General features: G+C 48.0%; 8 protein-coding genes across 8 annotated transcripts; 5 read left to right on the top strand and 3 right to left on the bottom strand.

The window, feature by feature from the left end:
- Positions 1–1,891: 1,891 nt before the first annotated feature.
- Positions 1,892–3,261, bottom strand: N7458_000873 (uncharacterized protein; the record flags this gene model as incomplete). The annotated part of the gene is made up of 2 exons (XM_056904267.1): positions 1,892–3,167; positions 3,224–3,261. The coding sequence occupies 2 exons, from the start codon at positions 3,259–3,261 to the stop codon at positions 1,892–1,894; spliced, it is 1,314 nt and encodes a 437-aa protein (XP_056772034.1).
- A 634-nt stretch (positions 3,262–3,895) lies between these two features.
- On the bottom strand, positions 3,896–4,594 carry N7458_000872 (uncharacterized protein; the record flags this gene model as incomplete). Its single annotated transcript, XM_056904266.1, has 1 exon — positions 3,896–4,594. The coding sequence occupies one exon, from the start codon at positions 4,592–4,594 to the stop codon at positions 3,896–3,898; it is 699 nt and encodes a 232-aa protein (XP_056772033.1).
- A 2,378-nt stretch (positions 4,595–6,972) lies between these two features.
- Positions 6,973–7,959, top strand: N7458_000871 (uncharacterized protein; the record flags this gene model as incomplete). The annotated part of the gene is made up of 3 exons (XM_056904265.1): positions 6,973–7,087; positions 7,147–7,767; positions 7,823–7,959. The coding sequence occupies 3 exons, from the start codon at positions 6,973–6,975 to the stop codon at positions 7,957–7,959; spliced, it is 873 nt and encodes a 290-aa protein (XP_056772032.1).
- Positions 7,960–8,947: 988 nt separating this feature from the next.
- On the top strand, positions 8,948–9,616 carry N7458_000870 (uncharacterized protein; the record flags this gene model as incomplete). The annotated part of the gene is made up of 1 exon (XM_056904264.1): positions 8,948–9,616. One exon carries the CDS (start codon positions 8,948–8,950, stop codon positions 9,614–9,616), a length of 669 nt encoding a protein of 222 aa, XP_056772031.1.
- A 103-nt stretch (positions 9,617–9,719) lies between these two features.
- On the bottom strand, positions 9,720–10,865 carry N7458_000869 (RNA polymerase II mediator complex subunit MED27 domain-containing protein; the record flags this gene model as incomplete). Its single annotated transcript, XM_056904263.1, has 3 exons — positions 9,720–9,890; positions 9,952–10,608; positions 10,713–10,865. 3 exons carry the CDS (start codon positions 10,863–10,865, stop codon positions 9,720–9,722), a joined length of 981 nt encoding a protein of 326 aa, XP_056772030.1.
- Positions 10,866–12,217: 1,352 nt separating this feature from the next.
- Positions 12,218–12,683, top strand: N7458_000868 (uncharacterized protein; the record flags this gene model as incomplete). The annotated part of the gene is made up of 2 exons (XM_056904262.1): positions 12,218–12,454; positions 12,513–12,683. 2 exons carry the CDS (start codon positions 12,218–12,220, stop codon positions 12,681–12,683), a joined length of 408 nt encoding a protein of 135 aa, XP_056772029.1.
- A 1,843-nt stretch (positions 12,684–14,526) lies between these two features.
- On the top strand, positions 14,527–15,473 carry N7458_000867 (uncharacterized protein; the record flags this gene model as incomplete). The annotated part of the gene is made up of 2 exons (XM_056904261.1): positions 14,527–14,586; positions 14,931–15,473. 2 exons carry the CDS (start codon positions 14,527–14,529, stop codon positions 15,471–15,473), a joined length of 603 nt encoding a protein of 200 aa, XP_056772028.1.
- Positions 15,474–18,934: 3,461 nt separating this feature from the next.
- N7458_000866 (uncharacterized protein) lies at positions 18,935–20,231 on the top strand (the record flags this gene model as incomplete). Its single annotated transcript, XM_056904260.1, has 4 exons — positions 18,935–19,114; positions 19,166–19,309; positions 19,359–19,429; positions 19,487–20,231. The coding sequence occupies 4 exons, from the start codon at positions 18,935–18,937 to the stop codon at positions 20,229–20,231; spliced, it is 1,140 nt and encodes a 379-aa protein (XP_056772027.1).
- Positions 20,232–21,103: the final 872 nt, after the last annotated feature.

The following is a 21,103-nucleotide window of genomic DNA, read 5'->3' as shown; positions in this document are numbered from 1 at the left end:
TCACAGGAACGGAGTAGGCATTCCATAGTGCTTTCTATTCGATAGGCAAGCAACCCTAGGATTTTGGACTAAATCGTTCCGTGTTCCCAGGGAACACATTATCCTAAAACTGCATCTGCGCAAGTGGCTGGTAGTAAAGCTTTCAAAACAAATCATATCTCGGAACTGTACCCATGCCCTTAGTTCTAGCTCTGAGTCTTGGCATTTCCGATTGACAATACGAGCAAGTGGTGACGCGCACCTCGCACACTGAAAATGGCCGAGTGGAGTGACAACAAGAAGCGTAATTTTTATAAGTGGCCGCCAAAAGTCCTATGCATGTCTACATGCGCGGTAGGCGTGAGATTTCAACGCGGTTTCAGATGTGATTGGATAAATGTACACAGAGCTATATCTATTAAAGGGGATTAATTACAGAAAGGTATGACCACTTAGTGTGTTGAAGAAAGGACGAAACATATAAGTGGACTATGTAGCTATTAGGCAGCCTGAATAAGATGATTTGGAAACCTAGGGATTCAAAGGAACCCCTAATGGAGGAGCACTTTATACCTTCCCCCAATACGACTACCTGCCATATAAAAAGTAATATGGAACAGCTCTCCAATGGGATCCAGGGAGGTACTGCGCCACAGTGGTAATAAAGGCTGATATGTTAATTGGCTGCAGGAAATTATGGTCTTCTGTCCGAAATACTATTTACACTACGGAGTATATTGCGGACGCGACATTAGACGAATCTCAAATTGTATTACGACAGAGCACGGCCTGACATATTTGCAGCTCCATGTCATAAGTCAATCGTGTTCTTTTCAAGCCCCTGGAGTCTCCGCGCTTGCAGGATTACACAGCAGCGAGGAATTCAAAAGGAAGGGTGATCAGCAAGGCCCTACGACGTAGTTTACGTTAGTGGGTCAAAGACACAGTGGCTAAAGGGCCCACGGGCCTCTGGAAAGTGTTAAAATAGGCCAGGAGCCGTGACCAAGTGTTGGGAGGCAGTAATATCCCTTCTTTGAAAAAGCTAGATGGCGAAGTAGCAGAGACTAACTAGGAGAAGGATGAATTACCCCGGCAGGTTTTCTTCCCACAACTACCGGCCGGTGATCTGTCGGATATCAATTCGACTGATTTTCCTGACTAAATCACCTTCCTAGCGGTCACCTAATAAGAGGTCATCGATACGATTAAGCCGGCCCTGCCTGATAAAGCGCCTGGCGAGGATGGTATCCCGAACCGGGCGTAGAAGATACTATTAGCTGATAACGACTTCGTCGATATCGTTACGGGAATCTTCGACGTAACAATGTGTATTGATCACGAAGAACTAAATATATTATGCGCAATGAGTGTCCTTATATATCCAATCCTTCGTGGGGTGGACTATAGTTGGGTGTGGGGGTATGGTATACTGGACTACTCGTTCCAATAGTCCTTGTGGTATACCTAGCTGTATATGTATACCCTGGTGGCCACGTAGAAGTTACTGGAACCTAGCCTTGCGGTGTAAACTAACGAGTTTTTGATATGGCTTTGCTGGTAAGAAAAAGAGGAGTCTTTGAAAATTAAGATTGGACTTTGTAGAAAAATTTAGGATAACCATAAAACAAAAAATTGAAATAGAAAAAAAATCATATCCCGAAGAAGCAGCAGAAAAGGCAACTCCATAGAAGCAACAACAATCTAAATCTAAACTCCAGAAAAAAAATCCATCGTCTAAGAAAAAAGAATTCATCAGCTCCAGCAAAAAAAGATTCATAACCGTACACAAAAAGTAAGAGTGGACGTCCCGCTCACACTCCTCACTTCCCATCATCAACGTGAGCTCATCAATCCCGACTTCCAACAAGGAAAGCTCTCATCTCAACCTAGACATCACATCTCTCATTCCTCATCAGCCATCAGCCTGCTCACAAAAGTCACTCCGCTGCCACTCACACTCCCGCGCAGCCCGATGGCACTCCGCCATTCTCGCCTGACACCGACGCAGATACCGCAGCCTCAGCCCTAACCGCCTGCAGTCCCAGTCCACCCGCTCGCGGACCCGCAGGGTGGCACGGTACGCCATCTCAATCTCGTACGGCTCCTGCGTCTGGTACAGGAGGTCGTCCTCGAGAGAGGAGAAGTAACCATCCGCCGCTGCAGGCCGCTGCCCTTGGTGGTCGATCTGAGGAAGCGGGAAGTTCATAATGGTCCCCGCTTCGGGGAAGGGTTCCAGCGGGACTGGGATGATGGGTGCTGGCGGGTTCTGCATAAGGGAGGGCTGCCGGGGTGCCGCGGCGACCTCGCTGGGGGAGGAGTAGCTGCTACTGCTACTACTACTGCTGGGGTCGCTGTTTGCGCGGCCCCCGGTGGGCTGGTTCTGCGTTTCCGCTGGAGGAGGAGGCGGTGGGTTGATCCCCTTCTCCATTGGAGGACGGGGCAGGGAGATGATGGACGCATCGTCGGGCTCGGAGGAGATTGCCCATGACGGCTTGCGGGGGTTGTCGATGGGCTCGCGCTTGATGCGCTTGGTGGGAGGGTAGTAGGCTCCCGCGGACTTGGGGTGGTGCGGGTCTACCACGTTGGCCATGGCTGGGCCGGTGGTTGTGGTAGGTGTGTGAGTGGTAGCAGGCATGCCAGTCGCCGCGCGCTTTCTCACGTTAGGCTTTGTGGAGAGAGGCGCTGGTGGTGGGCCAGTGGTGATGTGGTTTGGCGGGCCCATTGTCCACGCTGGAGGCATGCTGGTCATTGGAGTCATGGTGGACATGGCCACCATGGACGGCGCAGCCGCCATAAACGACGGTGGAGGCATGGTACTTGTGGCAGGCATTGGGGGCATCATAGTCATCCCGGTAACCTCCTCTGTCGTGGGTAGAGGCTGGTCCGTCGAGGGAAGAATGATGGTAGGACCGACAGGGTGAGGCTCGAGGAAAGGACGGTACTCAGATGGACGGCGCTCAGAAGGGAGATGATGCATGATGGGAAGTGAGAAAGGAGATTCCAGGTCGAATTGCTGATTGTCGTTCAGCAGGTTGGTGAAGTAGCCCGGTCCATAGGGCTGGTCAGAGGTAGCTCGGTCCAGTGGTTCACCACCGAGCTCAGTCTCGTTGCTGAAGATGGGAATGAGGTGAGGGTTCTCGTAATAGAGAACAGGATTGAAGGGACGGGAAGGGGTGCTTTGACCCAGGCTAAGGAGAAGTATTAGTGACGAGTGATGTTAGTTGAGAAGGTGAGTTGGTCTTACTTGTCAGAGGTGTTGGTGTTATCGGTGGGATAGTACATGGCACAGGGTGATACTTGATGTTGGAAGGTGAAAAGGATAGCTGGAAGGATGGACGAAGGTTTGTGAAGGCTGAAAAGGTCTTGGAGGATCGAGATGTAGGAGCAAGATTAGAGACTCAGCTTGTAGCGCAAGATTGGTGAAGATTGTATGAGCAAGAGCAAGTTTGAAGAGGCAAGAGTGTAGAGAGCAGAATATCTGGAGAGGAGGAGAAGGGGAGAAAGAACGGGGATAGAGGAGGGTTTTAAGCCCTCCTAATGGCAAACAGGCTCAAGGTAGCCATGAAGCTATTCGCTGCCTTGGAATGGTAGAGGAAGGGAGAATGCGATTGTTCGTCTATTGATTTCCCCTTTGGGACGAAGCGTTACCCAGAGAAGGCAGAAATGTTTTGTCAGACTATACTCATTTTTATACTTTAGGCGCTGTTACCTTCACGCAGCCATTCATGATGGAAACAAGCAAACAAAGGGAGCCTGAATAATGCGCAGCCTGGATATATTGATATTGCTTGCCTCCTTGAACTATCTCTCCTGCCTTCAGGCTATCAAAACTAAACTAACGCACCTAAACTTGCGAAAGGAATCCAAAATATCCAGAGAAAACCTTCATCCATGGATAGTTGGGCACAAAAACGCTTCAGCGGAACTCCTGCTCATCAAGCTTCATATTCTCCTCCTCGAGCCGCTTGATAAACTCAAGCAAAGGTTCATCGCCATGCTCCCACAACTTCAGACGGTGCGCATCCTCCCGCTGCTCCTCCAGTGCTGCTTTCCTCTTCACTAACCACAGTCGACGGCCCAGGCGTCGGCAATCCCAGTCAAGCGCCTCTCGAACGACCAAGAGGTCCTGAAGCAACGTTTCGATCGCATGTGCGTCATCCATCATTTCCTCTGTGATCGGAAGCGGTGGGTATAAGTGCCGGGGCACCCTCGAGGGTCGAGTACCCCCATGATTGATCTTAGGGAGGGGGAAGCCCATCGTCGTCACAGCGTCTGGCTTGGTCTTGATGAAATCGGGATCATCAGTTTCTGGTAGTCCGGGCTTCCCAACCATAACTTTCTTCTTTATCTCTGGGCTGGACTCGGGGCCGGGTTTCGGGGCTGGAGCCTTCCGTTTGCGTCTCTGGACTATCTTGATCGACTTCGGAGCCTCACGAGTAGTAGCCTTGTGTGTCTCGTCTGCAGTGGGGATTGTGACGGGGAGAGGGCCAGCGAGTGGGACAAACAGCTCGTTGTCTACCAGTCCCGCAGACTCCGCGATCGATTGTGAGGGTTTTTGATCGGCATCCTCTGTCTTTAAGACATCTGATTTGAAATTCGAGCGAGTGACCGTCATGGCTTCGGTGGAAGTAAGTGTATTCAGGGGTGTGGGATCTCGGCTGGGCTAATCAGATCCCACGGTGGTCGACATGATAGAGGTGTTGTTCAGTGCGTAGTATCCTAAGGGTTGTTAGCGAATGAGATTGCAGAGTGTGATATAAACACTGTGAGAGAGAGGGCAACCAGTTGAATATATCGGATGAGAAAGAACACACCGGGTTCTGAAGGGAGTAGCGCAGAGGGGAAAGTCTGAGTGAGCAGATGGCATCGTAGAGGAAGACGAAGGGTATTGAGAAAGATTGAAAGGGGAATGTAGCAAAAATCCGATCTCAACTTGCCTGGGAGTATTGAGAAGAGTGTACTCCCCGGGGGGATGATCGGGAATTGGCTATTTCTTAGATAGCCCGTCCGATAGTCTCCCTGTGAGGATCTAGTGAAATTCATCTGAATCTAGGTTGGTGACTTAGGGTTTGACAGAGCTCGCTGAAGGTAGTGAGTGATAGTGAGGAGGTCAGTCGTACTCGAGCTGGACGTGGTCGTGCTCTCTCGATAATGCCCCTGCAATATCAGTTATGGGAACTGATTTGGTAGTGAGGGGAGTGTCATGGGGATTTCCAAAGAACTCAATCACTCCAGATCCTAATTTGATTCTTCTCCAGGCTATGGGGTGGGAATGTCTTTGGGTGTTAGTGAGAGCAGCCCACGGTGTTGATTCCGAGTTTGGGAAGGTGGTCATGATCGATGTAAGATGAGGTAGATTTGGGTCAAGCTATGTTACAGTATTGCATGATCGCACGATATTGACCAAGATATAGCAACGGGACACCTCTATCAGTTGTAAAATCTGTGGAGGGGGGCTTTTATAGTTCTAGGGTATAGCTTAGGGGGGTCACACTGCCTAGCAAAAGTCAATAAAGTGAATACGCCTAATTTCTGACTCGGCCTAGGTATTCTCGGCTCGGAGAGATTAGTATTAATTATTCTTCTTGACATAATTCTACATCTCTTTCTTTAACGAGTAAAATGAGTAACTTCTACTCGGTCGGATGATTAGGGTATCGTGAGGAACGATCTCCCGGCGGTCTCGGTGTGTACATTAGTCTTAGCCTATTGGTAAGATGTTAAACAACAACGTCATTAGACGAAGATTTTGATGACTCAATGGATGATTTCTGCATGCCCGGCTGTAGGTTTTCAGGCGTCCCGGTCTTAAATGTAAACATAACCTACGCCTACTGTAGTACCTACGATTTAGCCCATCGACTGAGTCGGACACCCAGGATACCATTGTATGTTTCTCGAAGTTAGGACGGTGCGGGATTAGACTTCGAGCCAGCATGTTTTCGATTGGTAGAATGTGAGTGCTCTGATAGCCCAGCATTCCGGCTAGAGTTGCCCCTTCAGCTTCAACAATCCCTTGATCATGGCAAATAGCAAAGGAACCACACCAGTCTCAAGATAACTACAAACACCATGGATCTTATCCAGGTATACCGAACTACACGGCCAGCGATCTAGCGATTTCTGCCGGTTCTGAATGTTGACTGATTTACTTATCGAGAGTTATCGGAGTCTGGTTCCGAAGGGTTGGTCCGTGCGGAACTGGAGAGGTTCATCCCGGCGAGGATCTCCCGAGTAACGAGGACCGAGTAAATATTGACATTCGCCACGGATGGTTGACTGCAAGATTCAAGTAGCCTTACGGGTGTTGCGTATGATGTCTGGCCTGATTCTGATCTTGATCATATGGCAATCCTCTCATCATGGACAGTAGTACCTCGTCCACGCTCAGCTCCCATGCACTAGTGAATGGACTAGCCTCTCGCCTATTTATAGCGGGTTGTCTCACTCGTCCCTTGCCCCTTTGGGTTTAGCCCCCCCAATACACCTCAAACACCCTGCGCTTCTCTTTTTGCCGTCTGTGACCACGCTCCCACCTTGCCACACTCTCCCATCAACTTCGAATCTTCCTCTTCTCTCACTTCTTTCACGTCGCTCGTTTCACAGCATCCCTCGCTCACGCTGTTCATCGTGGGTTGCAAGTTATTGGACCCGCTGCCCTCCACACAACCCACTCATCCCGGTGATCTGCACCTTTAGGGTCCAGATAGGTTCCAACAGACCAGCCGATTTTTCTCGGCTCTCCACGTTTGGTCGATCGCCCCTTTCCTCTGGTCAACGCTCGCTGAAGACTCCGACACAAGTTTAAGAGGCTCTTGTTTCCTCCTCTTGAACACGAACACGCTCTGTCAACAATCCGCCAGCGACTCCACCCGGCTCACGCAAGGGGGTTGTTGATTCGGCCTTTTCTCTCCGACCAGGGCTACCTTGTCCCTTTCCTGACCGACTCTTACTCCATCACACCATCACGATCGGCGTGATCGAATCTTCATCATGCGATCCTTCTTGAGCATTCTCTACACTGTGTTGTTGCTGGGTGTACTTACCTCGGCCTGGTCATGGGATGGGCTGTTGGCCGAGCGGGGTGACACCCTGGACAGACGAGCAGGTACTAACTACCTTCTACGCATCCCATCACTGGAGACGTGAGCTAATCTTGACAATCAGACTCGACCACCACTGACGCTGCCAGCACCGGTTCGGGTACTACTGATGCTGGCAGTACCTCCTCTGGCTCTACTGCCTCCGGAACCTCCACGGGAACCAACACCGATGCCACGACGACGGGAACTGGAACTTCAACGGGTACCGGAACTTCAACGGGTACCAGCACTGGCACCAACACGAAGAGCAATACCAAGACCAAGACCACCGCGACGTCTTCGATCTCAATTGACCCTGCTGCTGGTGCCGGAGGTATCTCGATGATCACCCCGGCCGCTACGTCCACCACCTACTTCAAGGTCGGATACAACGCAACTTTCGTGTGGAATTATACCTCGCTCTCGGTCACCCCATCTGCCATCGACGTTGTGGCTTCCTGCAGTCTGAACAGTCAGACCTATACCCTCGCCTCGAACATGAGTGTGGACCCCACGGGCACCTTCATCTGGGACACCGACAAGTACCAGGCTTCCCAGACGATCTCCCTGTTGACTGCGACCTACACGCTGTTCGTAATCGATGCAGACAAGTCGCTTGACGACACTGCTCAGGCAGGCTACTTGAGTGGACAAATTGGATACAGCTTCGGCATGTACCGCCGGGAGTCTTACACTCCTCTCAATGGTGAGCTTACCAGTACTCAGCTACGCAAGGCTAAAAATAACTAATATCTTCCTAGAATTCAAATGTGCCACCTGTAGCGGCGCCATCTCCGACATCCAACGCCAAGGCCTCAAATTCGCCGTGGGCATGGCCCTCATCACCATCCTCTCCTTCACCTGGTTCGTCGGTGGGGCTGGCCTTCTCTATACTTGACGAGCCACCTTCGGCAATGACGAGTGTGGCACCTGACATTCTCATGGATATATTTTGACATCGTGGCGTTTCATTGTTCTGAAAAGCGATCTGGGATTACGATAATAGCAAGAAAACCGGCGTTTGTTGATTCTGCGGACATAAGAACGGGATTTGTTCTTTGTTTTTTGGCCTTCTCTCTGGGCCTTTTGGGGGTGTGTCTTTGTTTTCACCTCTCCCCATCTATGTGCATCTCATATGTTTTCTGGGACAGGTCTGCGGATTGCCGTCCCGTGGCCTTTCTTCATTGTATTTTCGGATTGGGACTTACCTACATGCTTTAATTGACTGCATTTATCGGCAAACATGTTTAATTCTTTGATATATTGTCTCGGGGATATTATCACGGGGTTTGTAGGCGGGATGATGCATGCAATGAGCAAAGACACAATGGAACCATCTACGTCAGGAGGTGCTGCTCCCTTCTGAAACGGCGTTGGGTCTCCTCTTATCTTCTCTGGTCTCACTCCCACTTCCGGTCTGACTGTCTTGTACCGGTTCCTAGACTTGGAGAAACTCGTAGTCGAGATTAAAATTATCTATCCTAACAACCGACGGGATGCAATCAAGACAGCATGTCGGGGACTATCGTGAGACATACACTTCTTTGTAATACACAATCTGTTTACTATAATTCCTTCCATGCAGGTCATGCCACAAGGGGTGTTGTCAATGTAGTTAGCACGTACAGCCAGACAGCGGTAGAGAGCTGTCCTGCAAAACACTAGTCGATTACATTCATTGAAAGAGAAGAAGCATCAACTACATCTATGGCAATCGAATAGCATAAGGAAAATTAGTTGATCAACATCCATATATCTGTCCTAAATTTCCAACAACTAAATCCCAATCCAACCCATCGTCCGCTCAATCCAGCCCAGAAGCATCCATATCACATCCATCATCACTCCATTCCTCCAAGGAACCACCCATCTCAATCGCCAAAACCATGTCCCAATCCCAGTCCAAGTCCAAAAAGCAACCCTCCAACTCGACAAAACCCGCCAAACCCAAGCCCCAAACAGGCTGGATCTGGCCCAAAGACCCACGCCCAGGAAACCCAACCCGCTGGTCCCGCTTCAAACGCTTCTCCGACGTCCTAACAGGCAAAGGCCCAGACATCTACGTCGGCACCATCGGAAAGCACCCACCTCCAACCAAACACAAAGAATCTTCGGGAAGAACGGTCTCAAGCACCAACTGGGCAAGATGGGACATCGAGCCCGAGGAAGACGATATCCTGTTCCCCTGGGCGCGACGCGGAAAGCACGAGAAATATGATTATAGTACGCGCAAGTATGGGGTTCCGAACGAGAAGACGTGGAGTGCGGTCGAGTATGCGGATTGCGAGTGGGAGGGTGGGAAGTGGCCGGGGAAGAAGAAGGTGGCTTCGACGGTGCCGATTAGGGTTTGGGATCGGGAGGGGAGGGTGCATTGGTGTCAGGGGGATGAGGGGTTGGGTGGGCGAAGTGTGGATGGGGGGTTGAGTGGGAGTGAGGATGGAGGGTGTTATTGTCATTGTCATTGTGGGCTTCATGATCGTGATTCGGCGATTGGGAGTTATGAGCATGTGCATGGGCATGCTTATCCTATTCGTAGTCATTGTCCTGGTTGTTGATATGAGGGTTGTTTGGAGCGTAAGGTGTGATGGATTGGTTTGTTTTTATCATTTAGAAGATAGATTGGACGTTCTAATAGAGTCGCGGATTTTATAGCTAGGATTAGGCACAGCTAGAATGCAATGCATCGAATGCGAAGACTCGTGGATCCTGCGTCGAAGGATTGGTGGACTGGGCTCGTCGAATGATCGGCAATTGGGCAGAGTCGTTGGTGAGCTTGTTACACTTCACACATGTAGTCTGCTTGAGATCTGCATATGAAGATATCATGTCCTAGTAAATTGTATCAGCATCTGTTTCTCCCACCCTCGTTTGCCGCCAATGTAATACATACCAACAAGAACGCGAGATCCCACTTCCGTGACCGCGAGTTCAGACACTCAATGATTGAATTCTCCATCTTCGTTGGCACTCGTCCTGGCGGCGCTTTGCTCGAAACATGCCACTCGGCCACTCCCGGGACATCATTCTCCTTCAACCCCTCGACATGGAAGATAATTCCGGCCTTCGAAAGCGCGATCGCCAGCGACTGCGCTCCTTGTCCCTTGATGATACGAACCCCAGGCACGTTCCGTTGAATAAAGCTCTCAACGACTCCTTGCCAACCACTCTCTGAAGCCTGTGCCTTGGTCCGCTCAACCTCTTCTTCCTCACGTAGACGCTCCTCTTCTTTGCTCTTCTCAGTTTGGAGCAGTTCCTCTAGAATCACATCATAGTCTCGTTCCCACAGTCCCGTTGGTTGCAGGATTTGACCATTAGATTCCTTGATGCGGGATTCGACATGTGCCCAGACAGGCGTCAGGTCTGGGCCCTGCCACGTGGACTTGAAGCTCTCGATATTGGCGAGCTGAGTGCGCGCGGCTTGATCTAGTCCATTGCGCAAAAGGACCGGAGAGTCTGCAAATGAGATACTTGATGGCTCGCTTTGGTATGAGAGGCTGGCTAGTGGCTCCAAGAGCTTGTTGGGCACCAGGTGGCGCAATTCATGAATCTGGCAGAGTCAGTATGATGTGTCACGTTGCTGGCATTCCAGAGATGGCGAGAGCGGATAGAATTGAGAGGGGTAGGGCTGCAATGAGGTGGTTCAACACTCACTTTTCGTTCAAGTTCCTGGAGTTTTGCTAATGAGGACACAAGCTGAATCTCGGACTCCCAGTTGACAGGTGGGGCACTACCATTAGCGGTTTGAGAGGCCTCCTGGGTGTCGGGAACTTGGTCCTCGACCTTCACAGTGGTGGATGCACTCATTGCGACAGGTGCTACGGGTGTAGCAGATGGAGGCACCGTGGACATGAGCGGGTGATTGGTGTAAAGATGCCGACGGACAGGGTCCGCTGGATTACGGACAGAGCCTTATCTCAAAGCCCCAAGTGTAGAAGAGACCGACGCTCTTGAGATTTAGAGAGTGTGTGAAGACTCAGATCAGGCAGCAAGCCAGGGGTCTTGTGAACAATGCGCGTGCTGAATGTCTTTTGATTGCTTTGAGGCCAACGGCTGGGCGGTCTGCTACGTCGGCCCGCGGGAAGTTGGAGCTGCCCAGCGAGACTGATGGACAGTTCAAAGGAATATTAGTCCACTATCCGTGTTTTGAATCCCTGGCGGCCTCCAATGTCATTTATCGCAATGCTTAATTGAGGACGAAGGAGTCGCGGAAGAGGAAACGCAGCCACATTCAACTCATAGCCACTAGGTGTGGCTAGGTGATGATTATGTAAGCGATTATCCAGCCCTTGCCATCTAGCCTTGATTTTCATCTACAGGTTTCTCTGACTGAAAAAAAGCCATTTCAAAAAAAATGCATAACCACTTTTGATTTATAGCCCATAGATAATTGCTACGGAAAAACATTGGAAGTTTGCAATTCTTTGGTCTTAGAGTTGGCTAACTATTTCCAATTGGATTGATTGTTAGGTCCCTCCGCGGACCCAAATGCGATTACCTTCGGACAGCCTTTTTGTGATATATGTTGTTCCAATCAATAATAAGCATCTCAATAGCTTCCATGCACGGATTTGCGTACAATACAGTGGTGTTTTCATGTTCGAGAATATTCCTCCAATAGGACCTCATCGTTGTCTTTGACTAAAACCGGTTCCTTAATCGACGTTTTGTTTTTTGATGAAACATGTGTCCATATCAAATTCCATTTGGAACTAAGCCACATAGGTGGCACACAAGATGTACATGAGAGTGGAGAGACTTTCTTTGAATTTACCGAACTGAGTAGGAGCCTCTCTTAGAAGTACGCCATTTTCGACTCATATCAGGCCGCTAGACAGACAGTGACAAGCGAAGAGGGAACGAATCATTCCGAATGTTTCATTTCCTCATTCAATGGATGACCTAAAACCAAAGCCATCTATACTATTTTTTTCTCTTTGGTGTCATTTTCCCACAATGGAAACTCACTAGATATGTCTGACATCCTTACCGGCTTTGTTAGATGGATGAACCGGGACAGGCCACTTTATAGATGATTTAACTGCCCGAAGATGAGTTTATAAGAAGATGATCCTATTACTGGTGGAAAGTCCAATAGAGTGCAACAGTATACCACCTTCTAACCTATCTCTTTTGTCCCACAAAGTGCTGCAATCCCAATGGCCCAAAGTTCCCAAGAGCATGAAATTGACAAGGTGGAGTGGGCCGAGCCTCTTGATGACGAGATTGACGAGCTGCAGCTCACAAAGGCACCACGAGATTACCGCACGATTCGTGGAGAACTTTGTGTACCGTGTCTTGAGCTCATGTTATCGACAGACAATATTACTTGTCTTCGAGACTCAAACTGTGATGCATGTCGCCTGTGCCGAGAATCTAAACGGAAATGTCGGAAAGTAAGTCATATAACGCGACTGAATGTTGATGTCATACTGATGGTACGAACACCTTTAGATCCCCGCGCAATTTGATTCCAAGGTCCATAAACTTCTTGAGACGCCTCTTCATAGACGAGGACAGCTCATCAGAGACCTTCTGTCTCAGGTATGGGAGTTCGAGAAAGCCTTTAACATTCATAAGAAGACAAGGAAGAAAGTGAATCAGGAGGATCCCCGACAATGCTAGCTCAAACAATAATGGGGGGATTGTGAGGTCTCTTAGAAAGGCAGGAGAAGATGGTACGCATAGGTGCCAAGGTCATGCGGTAATCCCAAGTTATGGTCTGATTTTGGTGGTTCTGACATATAGAGAGTGACGGGATAAACCTGCTTTAAGTGCCTTTGTTATGCATCGTCTTATTTCAGATTGTCTACGAGCAAATTATAAAGAACCAAATTTGCCAGAAATATTCTGAGTCTATTGGAATTCTAGATGTAGTCGTATAGAGTGACCAGTGCATTATCCATCATAAAACGGACTTAGGATCTGGCCATCGTCCGCAGTGCTGAAGAAGTTCAGCAATGAAGTTCTCGAATAGCGCCGTAATAGTTGTGCCACGGAAGACACGGGAAAGAATTATCCTGTGCTGAGTATACGCTGGTAGTATCTGGTATCCCTGGTCACGATGGAACCGGGACACTTGCACAGGAGCTTTGCCGAGTAGTGACTACCCTGTTCGTCTAAGCCCCGCGCGTTTATCATAGCACGATTCGTCGAGGTACACTAGGTAATGAAAGTCCGATACTGTAGTTTTCGAAATCTGTTAAACCTCCAAACTCTTGCGACTTCATTCCCGGAAAATGTATCCGAAATACGCTAACCCACTTTTGCTTACCGCTCTAGAAGCTTGGCAAAAGAATCCTAGTAATGGCCTTACATCGACAGATGAGTCGTCGTAATAATACCGTAATGCTTCATAGGACCACGTAGAATCTACGGACCCTCCTTTCCCCCTTCGTCACAACAACTTCCATACACATCACAATTATAAGTCTTCCCAGTTTAGCACCCCTTGTTTCAAAGTGATATGGCTTCAAGAGTCCCTCCTGCAAAGCTCGTTCTCATACGTGATATGATGGAGAGCCAGTCCTTCTCCACATCTGAAATGGCGGAACAGTCTGAATCAACGAGCTGACCATCATCAATATCCGCAGAAACTCACGAGAATATGGAAGCATTTACGCCCCTCTCACCCGAGTAGGTCGGAAACGAACTGTGACATTACTTATTTCGGACTATCCCCATCTCAAAATTAAGTTCAAGCGACCAAATCTCAGAAACATCCCTAGCTGGAAGTTTCCATGCAAACTCAGCAAACAACAAGGCGGCCGTTGGAAATCTGTCCTGTTCACTTCTGCATCTCATTCTTGCCTCACTCAGAAGGTAGTGACAGGAACCAACAGGCAACATGGCCATGGCTTAGGAGCAAATTACACATTAAGAGCAAGCCACGTCGTGCGGCTGTACTTGGGGCTGTGATGGGGCTTGGCAGGTACAACGGTCGTGGCTTAGGAGCAAATAACACGAAGTGCAGCGTCGTCGAGAGGCTTCCCTTGTAGCTGTAACCAATACTCTTCAATCTACCCGGAATTCTTCTTGTCAAGTTCTTTGTCAAGCCCTGGTAAGTCCTTCTTACTTATCTCAACATGGAACGATAAAATTCGATAGTCAATACACGCTCGCTCTATTAGTCGGGTCATTGCTTGTACCTTTTCTCGTTTGACCCCACTACCACCTCAGCTGACATCCCCATCTATTCTCCCCGACCGTCAACATCCAACCTATCTATCACAACAATTTTTCTCACTCAAAACCTTTCTCAAAGCGTCGTGGGCATCGTAATGCCTAAGGCCCCTCAGGATACATCGCTTCTAGAAGCTGAAATTCTTTTGGCTCGAGCAGTTTCAGAATTTGAAGCCGACCTCTCTGACGACCAGAAAGCAGACTTCAGTGCTGAGCGTTCTCGTTTAATCAAGGAACCTCCCACACTGAGGGATGTGATCGATCTCACCGAGAAAATTGACCAAAAATGGTCCGCAAAAATGACCCGGGGACGTTGCTTAGGAACTCGGACAACAAGATTCCTTCAGTGCGTTCAGCAGTTTGCAGCTCTTGGAGATGTCATAATCGGTGGCTCACAACAAATTATCGCATGTGGAGTTTGGACGCTAGTGCGGATGTCACTGCTGGTTAGTCGCTTATCTTGTTTTAACCTATCTCCTACGCTAACACGTACTTATAGTTGGCCGTAAATGCACATGCGACGGCTTACTTTGAGAAGCTGTCTTATCTTTTTATACCGTCGGTTGCTCAACGCCACGTTTTGAAAAATTCTCACGGCTTTATCCCCGCTCAATTCATTTAAAAGCATCCCTATTCGAGTACTTCGTAGTTGTTGTCCGCCTTTGCCATCATATATTACTGTTTACGAAGAAGTCTGCTCTTAGGAGACTCGGAGCAAGTCTTTACACTTCGGACTTGGCCGAGCATCAATCCAAACTGGAGTTCTACGCCACCTCGATCAGAGACGAGGTTGCTTTTCTCATCGCACAAAGAATTGAGGGACAAGCCGAATCTGAATCTTATCCCCGGTCAGACACGCTCGTGAAGTCGGAGAGTAGGGCTATTCCCGTTGTAGCGAGTATTGAGAGTTATAGCCCTCGACTCCTGCCAGTGGATTACATTACAGAAAATGATGAACCCGACTACGATGAACCCGACTACGACGAACCCGACTACGACGAACCCGACTACGACGAATCCGACAACGGTGAACCCGACAACGGTGAACCCGACAACGGTGAACCCGACAACGGTGAATCCGACCATGATGAAGCAAGACAGGCGATGGAGCTTGTCATGAACTATTTTCGACATCATCCCAGTGGCATGGCGCCGCAAGAGTATATTACCTTTGGTAAATTGAGGGAGCGTATTGAGTTAACGAAATTGGCGGGGAGGGAGAGAAAGGTTTAAATAAGGCGGAAAATGTTGATGGGCAGCATTGGACCTACTACTTTTCGGAACCCATTCGTAAATATCTCCTGTCAGAGCAAGCTAAGACAGTATGGACTAGTATGCGGCAGAGTGGATAGGATCAGAGATATGTGTATAAGTGGTACTGTAGTCTAACAGAAGAAAAAGGGCTCATGAAGATGTGTGTAGTGGGCCCTTCCTTCTTCCCACTCGGATGACTGAATGAACCCGAGAGAATTGGGGGTCAGGGTTTACTTATTCGCTCGATTCCTGTGTCAAGTACACTAGACGGGGAGGGGCTTGAGATAGATCGTACGGGGTATAGGCTGAAAAGGAGATGCATGTTTGCCTCCCAAGGTTAGCTCTCTACAGTACAAGCGCAGCCTTCTGTGTTATGACTGGCGGGTGCAGTGGGAAGGGCGCAAGGATGAGTGGGAGCGGGAAGGGAGTGAGTAAGCTGGAAACTCCCCAAAAAGACGTATAGTGACTACGCAAGGAATACCTGCCCCACACACCCTTAATTACACGCTTTACTGCCGGTCGAAAACCTCCGCCAAAACTACATGAAATTGATAACCTACTACATAACTAACTAATACACACCTATTAGGCCTAGTAGGGCGTATACCACCCTTCGGAATCGTTAATTGCTTGCACCCTATTAGAAATTGTCTTATAAAGGTGTTCTACATGCCACATATCAATATTTTGCAATGCAATCTGCGCAGTTTCCACACAGATTCTTTTAGTCTCGTGGTTCTTTATATGTATAAGATCAGGCCGAATCTTATAGATTTCTGCTTTGAGAAGCGCCCAAATATTTTTAATTGGACTGACATCAGGCGAATGAGGTGGTCAAACCATCACCTCGATCTCCATCTCTTCTAATGCATCGCGTACAATATATGCAGTGTGCGTAGGTGCGTTATTGTGCATAAAAATCCCATCTTCAGTAAACAATAAGCTGGGTAAGATTCGGTGGTATGATTATTCGATAACGAATCGATTAACCCCACCACGCTCTGATGTAGGATCGCCGAATAAGGGTATCAAGCCCGTAGGTCGAGTAGCCGAGAAAGCGGCCCAAAACATCTGCTTAACCTGCTTACCGCGGTGCGGCAAACCCTAGCATTCGCCCTTTTTTGGCTGATTTCGAGGCCGTATTAAGGTCCATTCACAGCGAATACCAATCCCACGCTCAACAGAACACTCATCAGAGTAGTAAACACGAGCCCAATCTGCTAGTGTAAAGTATCGATATCGACAGGCCCACTGTAGGCATTTAGCCGCATGTTCCTCGTTAAGATAGGGTCTCGAGGAGCATCGCCATTTTCGCGTATTCTCATCATTCAATACATAGTCGGCGAATTTAATCCTTTTTCACCTAATAAGAAACCTCAGAAAGTAAATCCTCATAGGTCACACGTCATTGTTCGGTAAAAACATACCGAATCCGCGCTTTATCGTCCTCAGTAAGCTTCTTCGGAGGGCCAGAGCGAGGCTTCGAGATGCCTAGTTTCCTCTCAGGCTCTTTCTTGATTCTATATACAATAGTTGAGAGTGGGATCTAGGGGTATCGGTGATGAATACGCCTGTATCCCCTACCAATATAATGTAGCTCACATATAGGCTCTTGGAGCGCTGGTGTAAGCTCTTTTGACCGAGCCATTAGGCCAGAGACCAAGATATACACCAATACCAGCTAGTGGATAGGAGGTTATGATATGATCTTCATGATATCGATAATTCTCTCAGAAACCCAACTCATGCAATCGGCAATAGGCTTTGATTAGCACAAAAGTTGTTGGATTATCTGAAACTCATGATAATATCGCGCTATATACCGCTACTCGCTCCGAGATTTAGAAAGCGGTATGTTACTATTCTAGGCGGTCTGGGAGTGGGTCCCCAGAGGGGTGTTCAAACTCTTGCCTAGTCACAGTAGCGAGTGTATGCCGGTTTCGCGTAAAATACATCCCTCGTGATCTAATTACTGTATTATAAATTACAGCGACTATTATAGAAAGCGGTCTGCAAACAGGCCTGGAATACCTGATCCAATCAGAGCGCACATATAGCGAATTTATTTTCCGGGAATGAAGTTGCAACAGGATGAAGTATAACTGATTTCGAAAGCTACTGTATATTATGTAAATAAATCTCCCTTAAATCGGAGTTTTGCTCTCTTGCTTTCTGTCGAGATACCTTTTTAGACTAACCGTAAGCTACGAAAGCCCTTCGGATACTTAAGGTCGTGACCTAGGTCTCGAATTCATCTGGAGAAAGACAATTCTTATCTAGATAGAGGGCTGGTTTTTCGAGTAGGTGATCACATAATACTTCTAGCATCCGGGGTGTTATAGTGCCTCTTCGACCGACTCGATTCGTAGGAGTATAGACGTTTCCAAATTGCCGTAAGTTCCTGTGGTTGGAAAAATAATTTATGAACGTACGCGGGGGAAACTGATTTCGAATATGGCAGTATTCTCTTTCTCCTTTACAGTGCCAAGTTCCTCTCTTCCCTCCAAAATATCAAGAAGACACATAAACATACAGCCTAGAGAAATGCGAAAGGAACGATTTATAGGTCCGGAACAAAGGGTTTAGCCTGAGGTGTGGACCAGATCGCTCACAAATCAGGCACCTGCCAACGGTTACCTACTCCGGTTCGAGGGCGTATCGCTGATTTAATATGATGGCAGCGGTTTCGCAATTTTAGAAAATGCGCAAAATGAACAGTATTCATCAATATTTAAGGAACAGCCCCTTCGACCTTAGACTCTCCCATTCCTTCTCTCAAGTTCCCAGAATTCTGCCCGTGGACGAACCTAGCCATCAAATTCTTTAAATGCAGCAGCGGCTTTATTAGTCTTACCTCATAGCCTTCGATATATAGTATTTTGATATATCTCCTATTACAAAACCGCCTTATACCGGCCACCTCTCTAGCCAACTGAGAATAAACTAATGTCAATCTATGCAAGCCATTAAACTATACATCACAGGGTCGAGAAAGCAAAACCTTAGATAGAATGTTGGGAAAGGTCAAGAATATTTGCGTTCACAGTGATCAGAGATCTATTGCCAGCAACGCTTCGAGACTGTACCCGATCAGCTTTCTGCCCTCTGAGAAATCTCCTATGGTTGGCCATTTGATCATTATGTTTGCGTGGTTGAAAGCGGTCAAAGTTAACCCCAGCCCGTTTTGAGACTGACACTTGGGGAATGCAGATTAGTCATCGCTGTTCACGTCCATTCCACACGAACCGCCCTGGGACAGCGAATGCGGTCAGTAGAGTTCAATTTAGAGTTAAATACGCCTGCTAATAGCCTCCGAAAGCCTTCTCATTGCGACAGATTATCATTTAATCCAATCGACTCCGAGGCTTACCAATATACTTTTTTAATCGTTCCCTATCCCACAACTTCAAATTATGCCCTAAGGCCATCAATCTCAGGCCATGTTGGTTGTCAAAGCCTGGAAGATTCTGCTGATTCTTGTTGCAGTATTACTTGCGTGGTCTCTCCTCGTTACATCCTTCCGTTATAGCGACCCAGCAAGATGGCCGAAGAGCGTATCTCATTTTTCAAATGAACTGAGAGACAAGGCTCTTGCTCATATCGAGAATGAAACTCTTGGGGTTAGTTTCCGATGACCAGCTTCATGATTTGCGATACTAGCCTTTAATTAGTTTGAGCATGTCTTTGCTATAGGAATGAAAGAGCGTCCCGACAAGCGCGATTTTCTTACTTTAGCGGCGATAGAAACTGGCTTTGAGGTTGACTGGCTGGACGGGGTGAGACCATCTGAGCTGCGGCAGAAAGCTATGCCAAACGTGAGTATCTCTATTATTGAAGGCAAGTTCCCGCATAACCCTGGTATAGGGATATGATATCTCATCTACGGTGCCCACTATTATCGCATGCTGGCGAGCTCATATGAATGCTATGTTCGAGTATGTTGTTCAGTTCAATTGCGTGACCTAGATCAACACTCTCTAAGAAGTTTTTAGAGTTGTCCAGAGAGGTTATTCCTCTGCACTGATTTTCGAAGATGATGCCGACTGGGATGTGAACATCAGATCACAGTTACGCGAGTTTGCTCGTGGGCTACACGCTTTACAGGGCAATGGTCATGCCTCGACACAGCACCCCTATGGAGTAGACTGGGATCTTCTTTGGATTGGAGGATGTGGGTCGGCTCCATTTCCTAACGAAACCCAGTTCTACGCTGTACGTGATGATCCTACATGTCCTAATGTCGAACATCGAGGAATGCTTGGCGGAGTCCCTGATAGCTGGAAGGTCCACTTTCCAGAAGACTCGACAAGGTTTTCCTTTAAAGCAGAAGCAGGCTGCTGTCTATATGGCTATGCCGTTTCGAACAGGGGGGCAAGAAAAATTCTCGCTGAACTTGAGCTTGATCATATAGAGGTACCAGTGGATAACGCTTTGAGTGACTTATGCGGAGGCAGGTCTGGTCGCCAACAGATTGATTGCTATGCACTATTCCCTCAAATTATTGGTACTTACCGACGAGCTGGGCCATCCTCCAGGGATTCAGACATCGCCAGCTATGATGAGAACCTTATTCACGAAGAGGAATCCTGGAACATGGTGTACAGCGTGAGGCGCAATATTCAGCGACTTGTTGCTGGCGAAGTCACTGTCTACTCACAGTGGAATGACCAACCATGGACGGCCAAGGAGGTCAACCCGAGACAGTTCACCCACCCCAAAGGTCAATTAGTCACCTAGCTCAGTTACCTAGCTTAATGTTGCGAAGTTTGCGGGGAACTAATAATTATTTCCGGTGAGCTATGATGATTTTTTAGACGTGTTGGAATTGCGGATATTCGTGTATTCGGGCATTGCTTTAGAACAAATACAGCAACGGTTACTCGGTTTCAACCCTTATAGTCTTAGATTCTCAAAAGTACTTACTTTCTCCCTGTGGATTGCAAACGCGGTCTTCCTGACCGTGAGTCTACCTACGAACTGGTGTAGCAGTCAGATAAAACGGATCCGATCATACTTTATTCTTCCATAAAGCCTTAGCGATTATGATCGCCCGTTTAGATTAAATAGGGTGACATATAGCCCCAAGCAAGATGCGACTAGCAGCTATTAAAAGTCTATATATACGGGCTGGACGAGCACGTAATAAGTAGAGGGCCTAGGCACTTCACAGTGGGTGGACCAGTCCTCCCGGAAGAGAAAATGGTCGCCAGTTCAATTCACTTTAATTAGCAAAGTACTCTTCAATTATGGTTATTTCCATAAGAGTGAGCGATTCGTGTTGTGGTTGATATATTTTGATTTCTCACGAAAGTTTTGGAATTGATTCTCCTTACAGTGCTGCATGCCTTGTGATACTTTAGACTTCAGCCACGAAGTAGGAGTTGTACCGCTTCTTGAAATAAGAAGGAGGGCAACTATGGTCATTGACTGTATCATAGGATTGAAAATAGGACGACAATGTTGCACCTAATAAAGACGAAGTGGTTGCAACTACCCAATAGGGATCAGTACTTCTATAATAGGCAAGCTCGCCTCCGGATCAACAATAATCCGACATTTGCCATTCCAAAAGAGCAGGCCTAACCGCTCGCAAAAGTGATCATCGCTCG

The sequence above is a fragment of the Penicillium daleae genome, assembly GCF_028827525.1.
Source record: "Penicillium daleae strain IBT 16125 chromosome Unknown utg000001l_segment0_segment0, whole genome shotgun sequence".
Taxonomy (NCBI): domain Eukaryota; kingdom Fungi; phylum Ascomycota; class Eurotiomycetes; order Eurotiales; family Aspergillaceae; genus Penicillium; species Penicillium daleae.
Note: the sequence above shows the minus strand (reverse complement) of the source record. Positions and strands in the feature narration are given on the sequence as shown.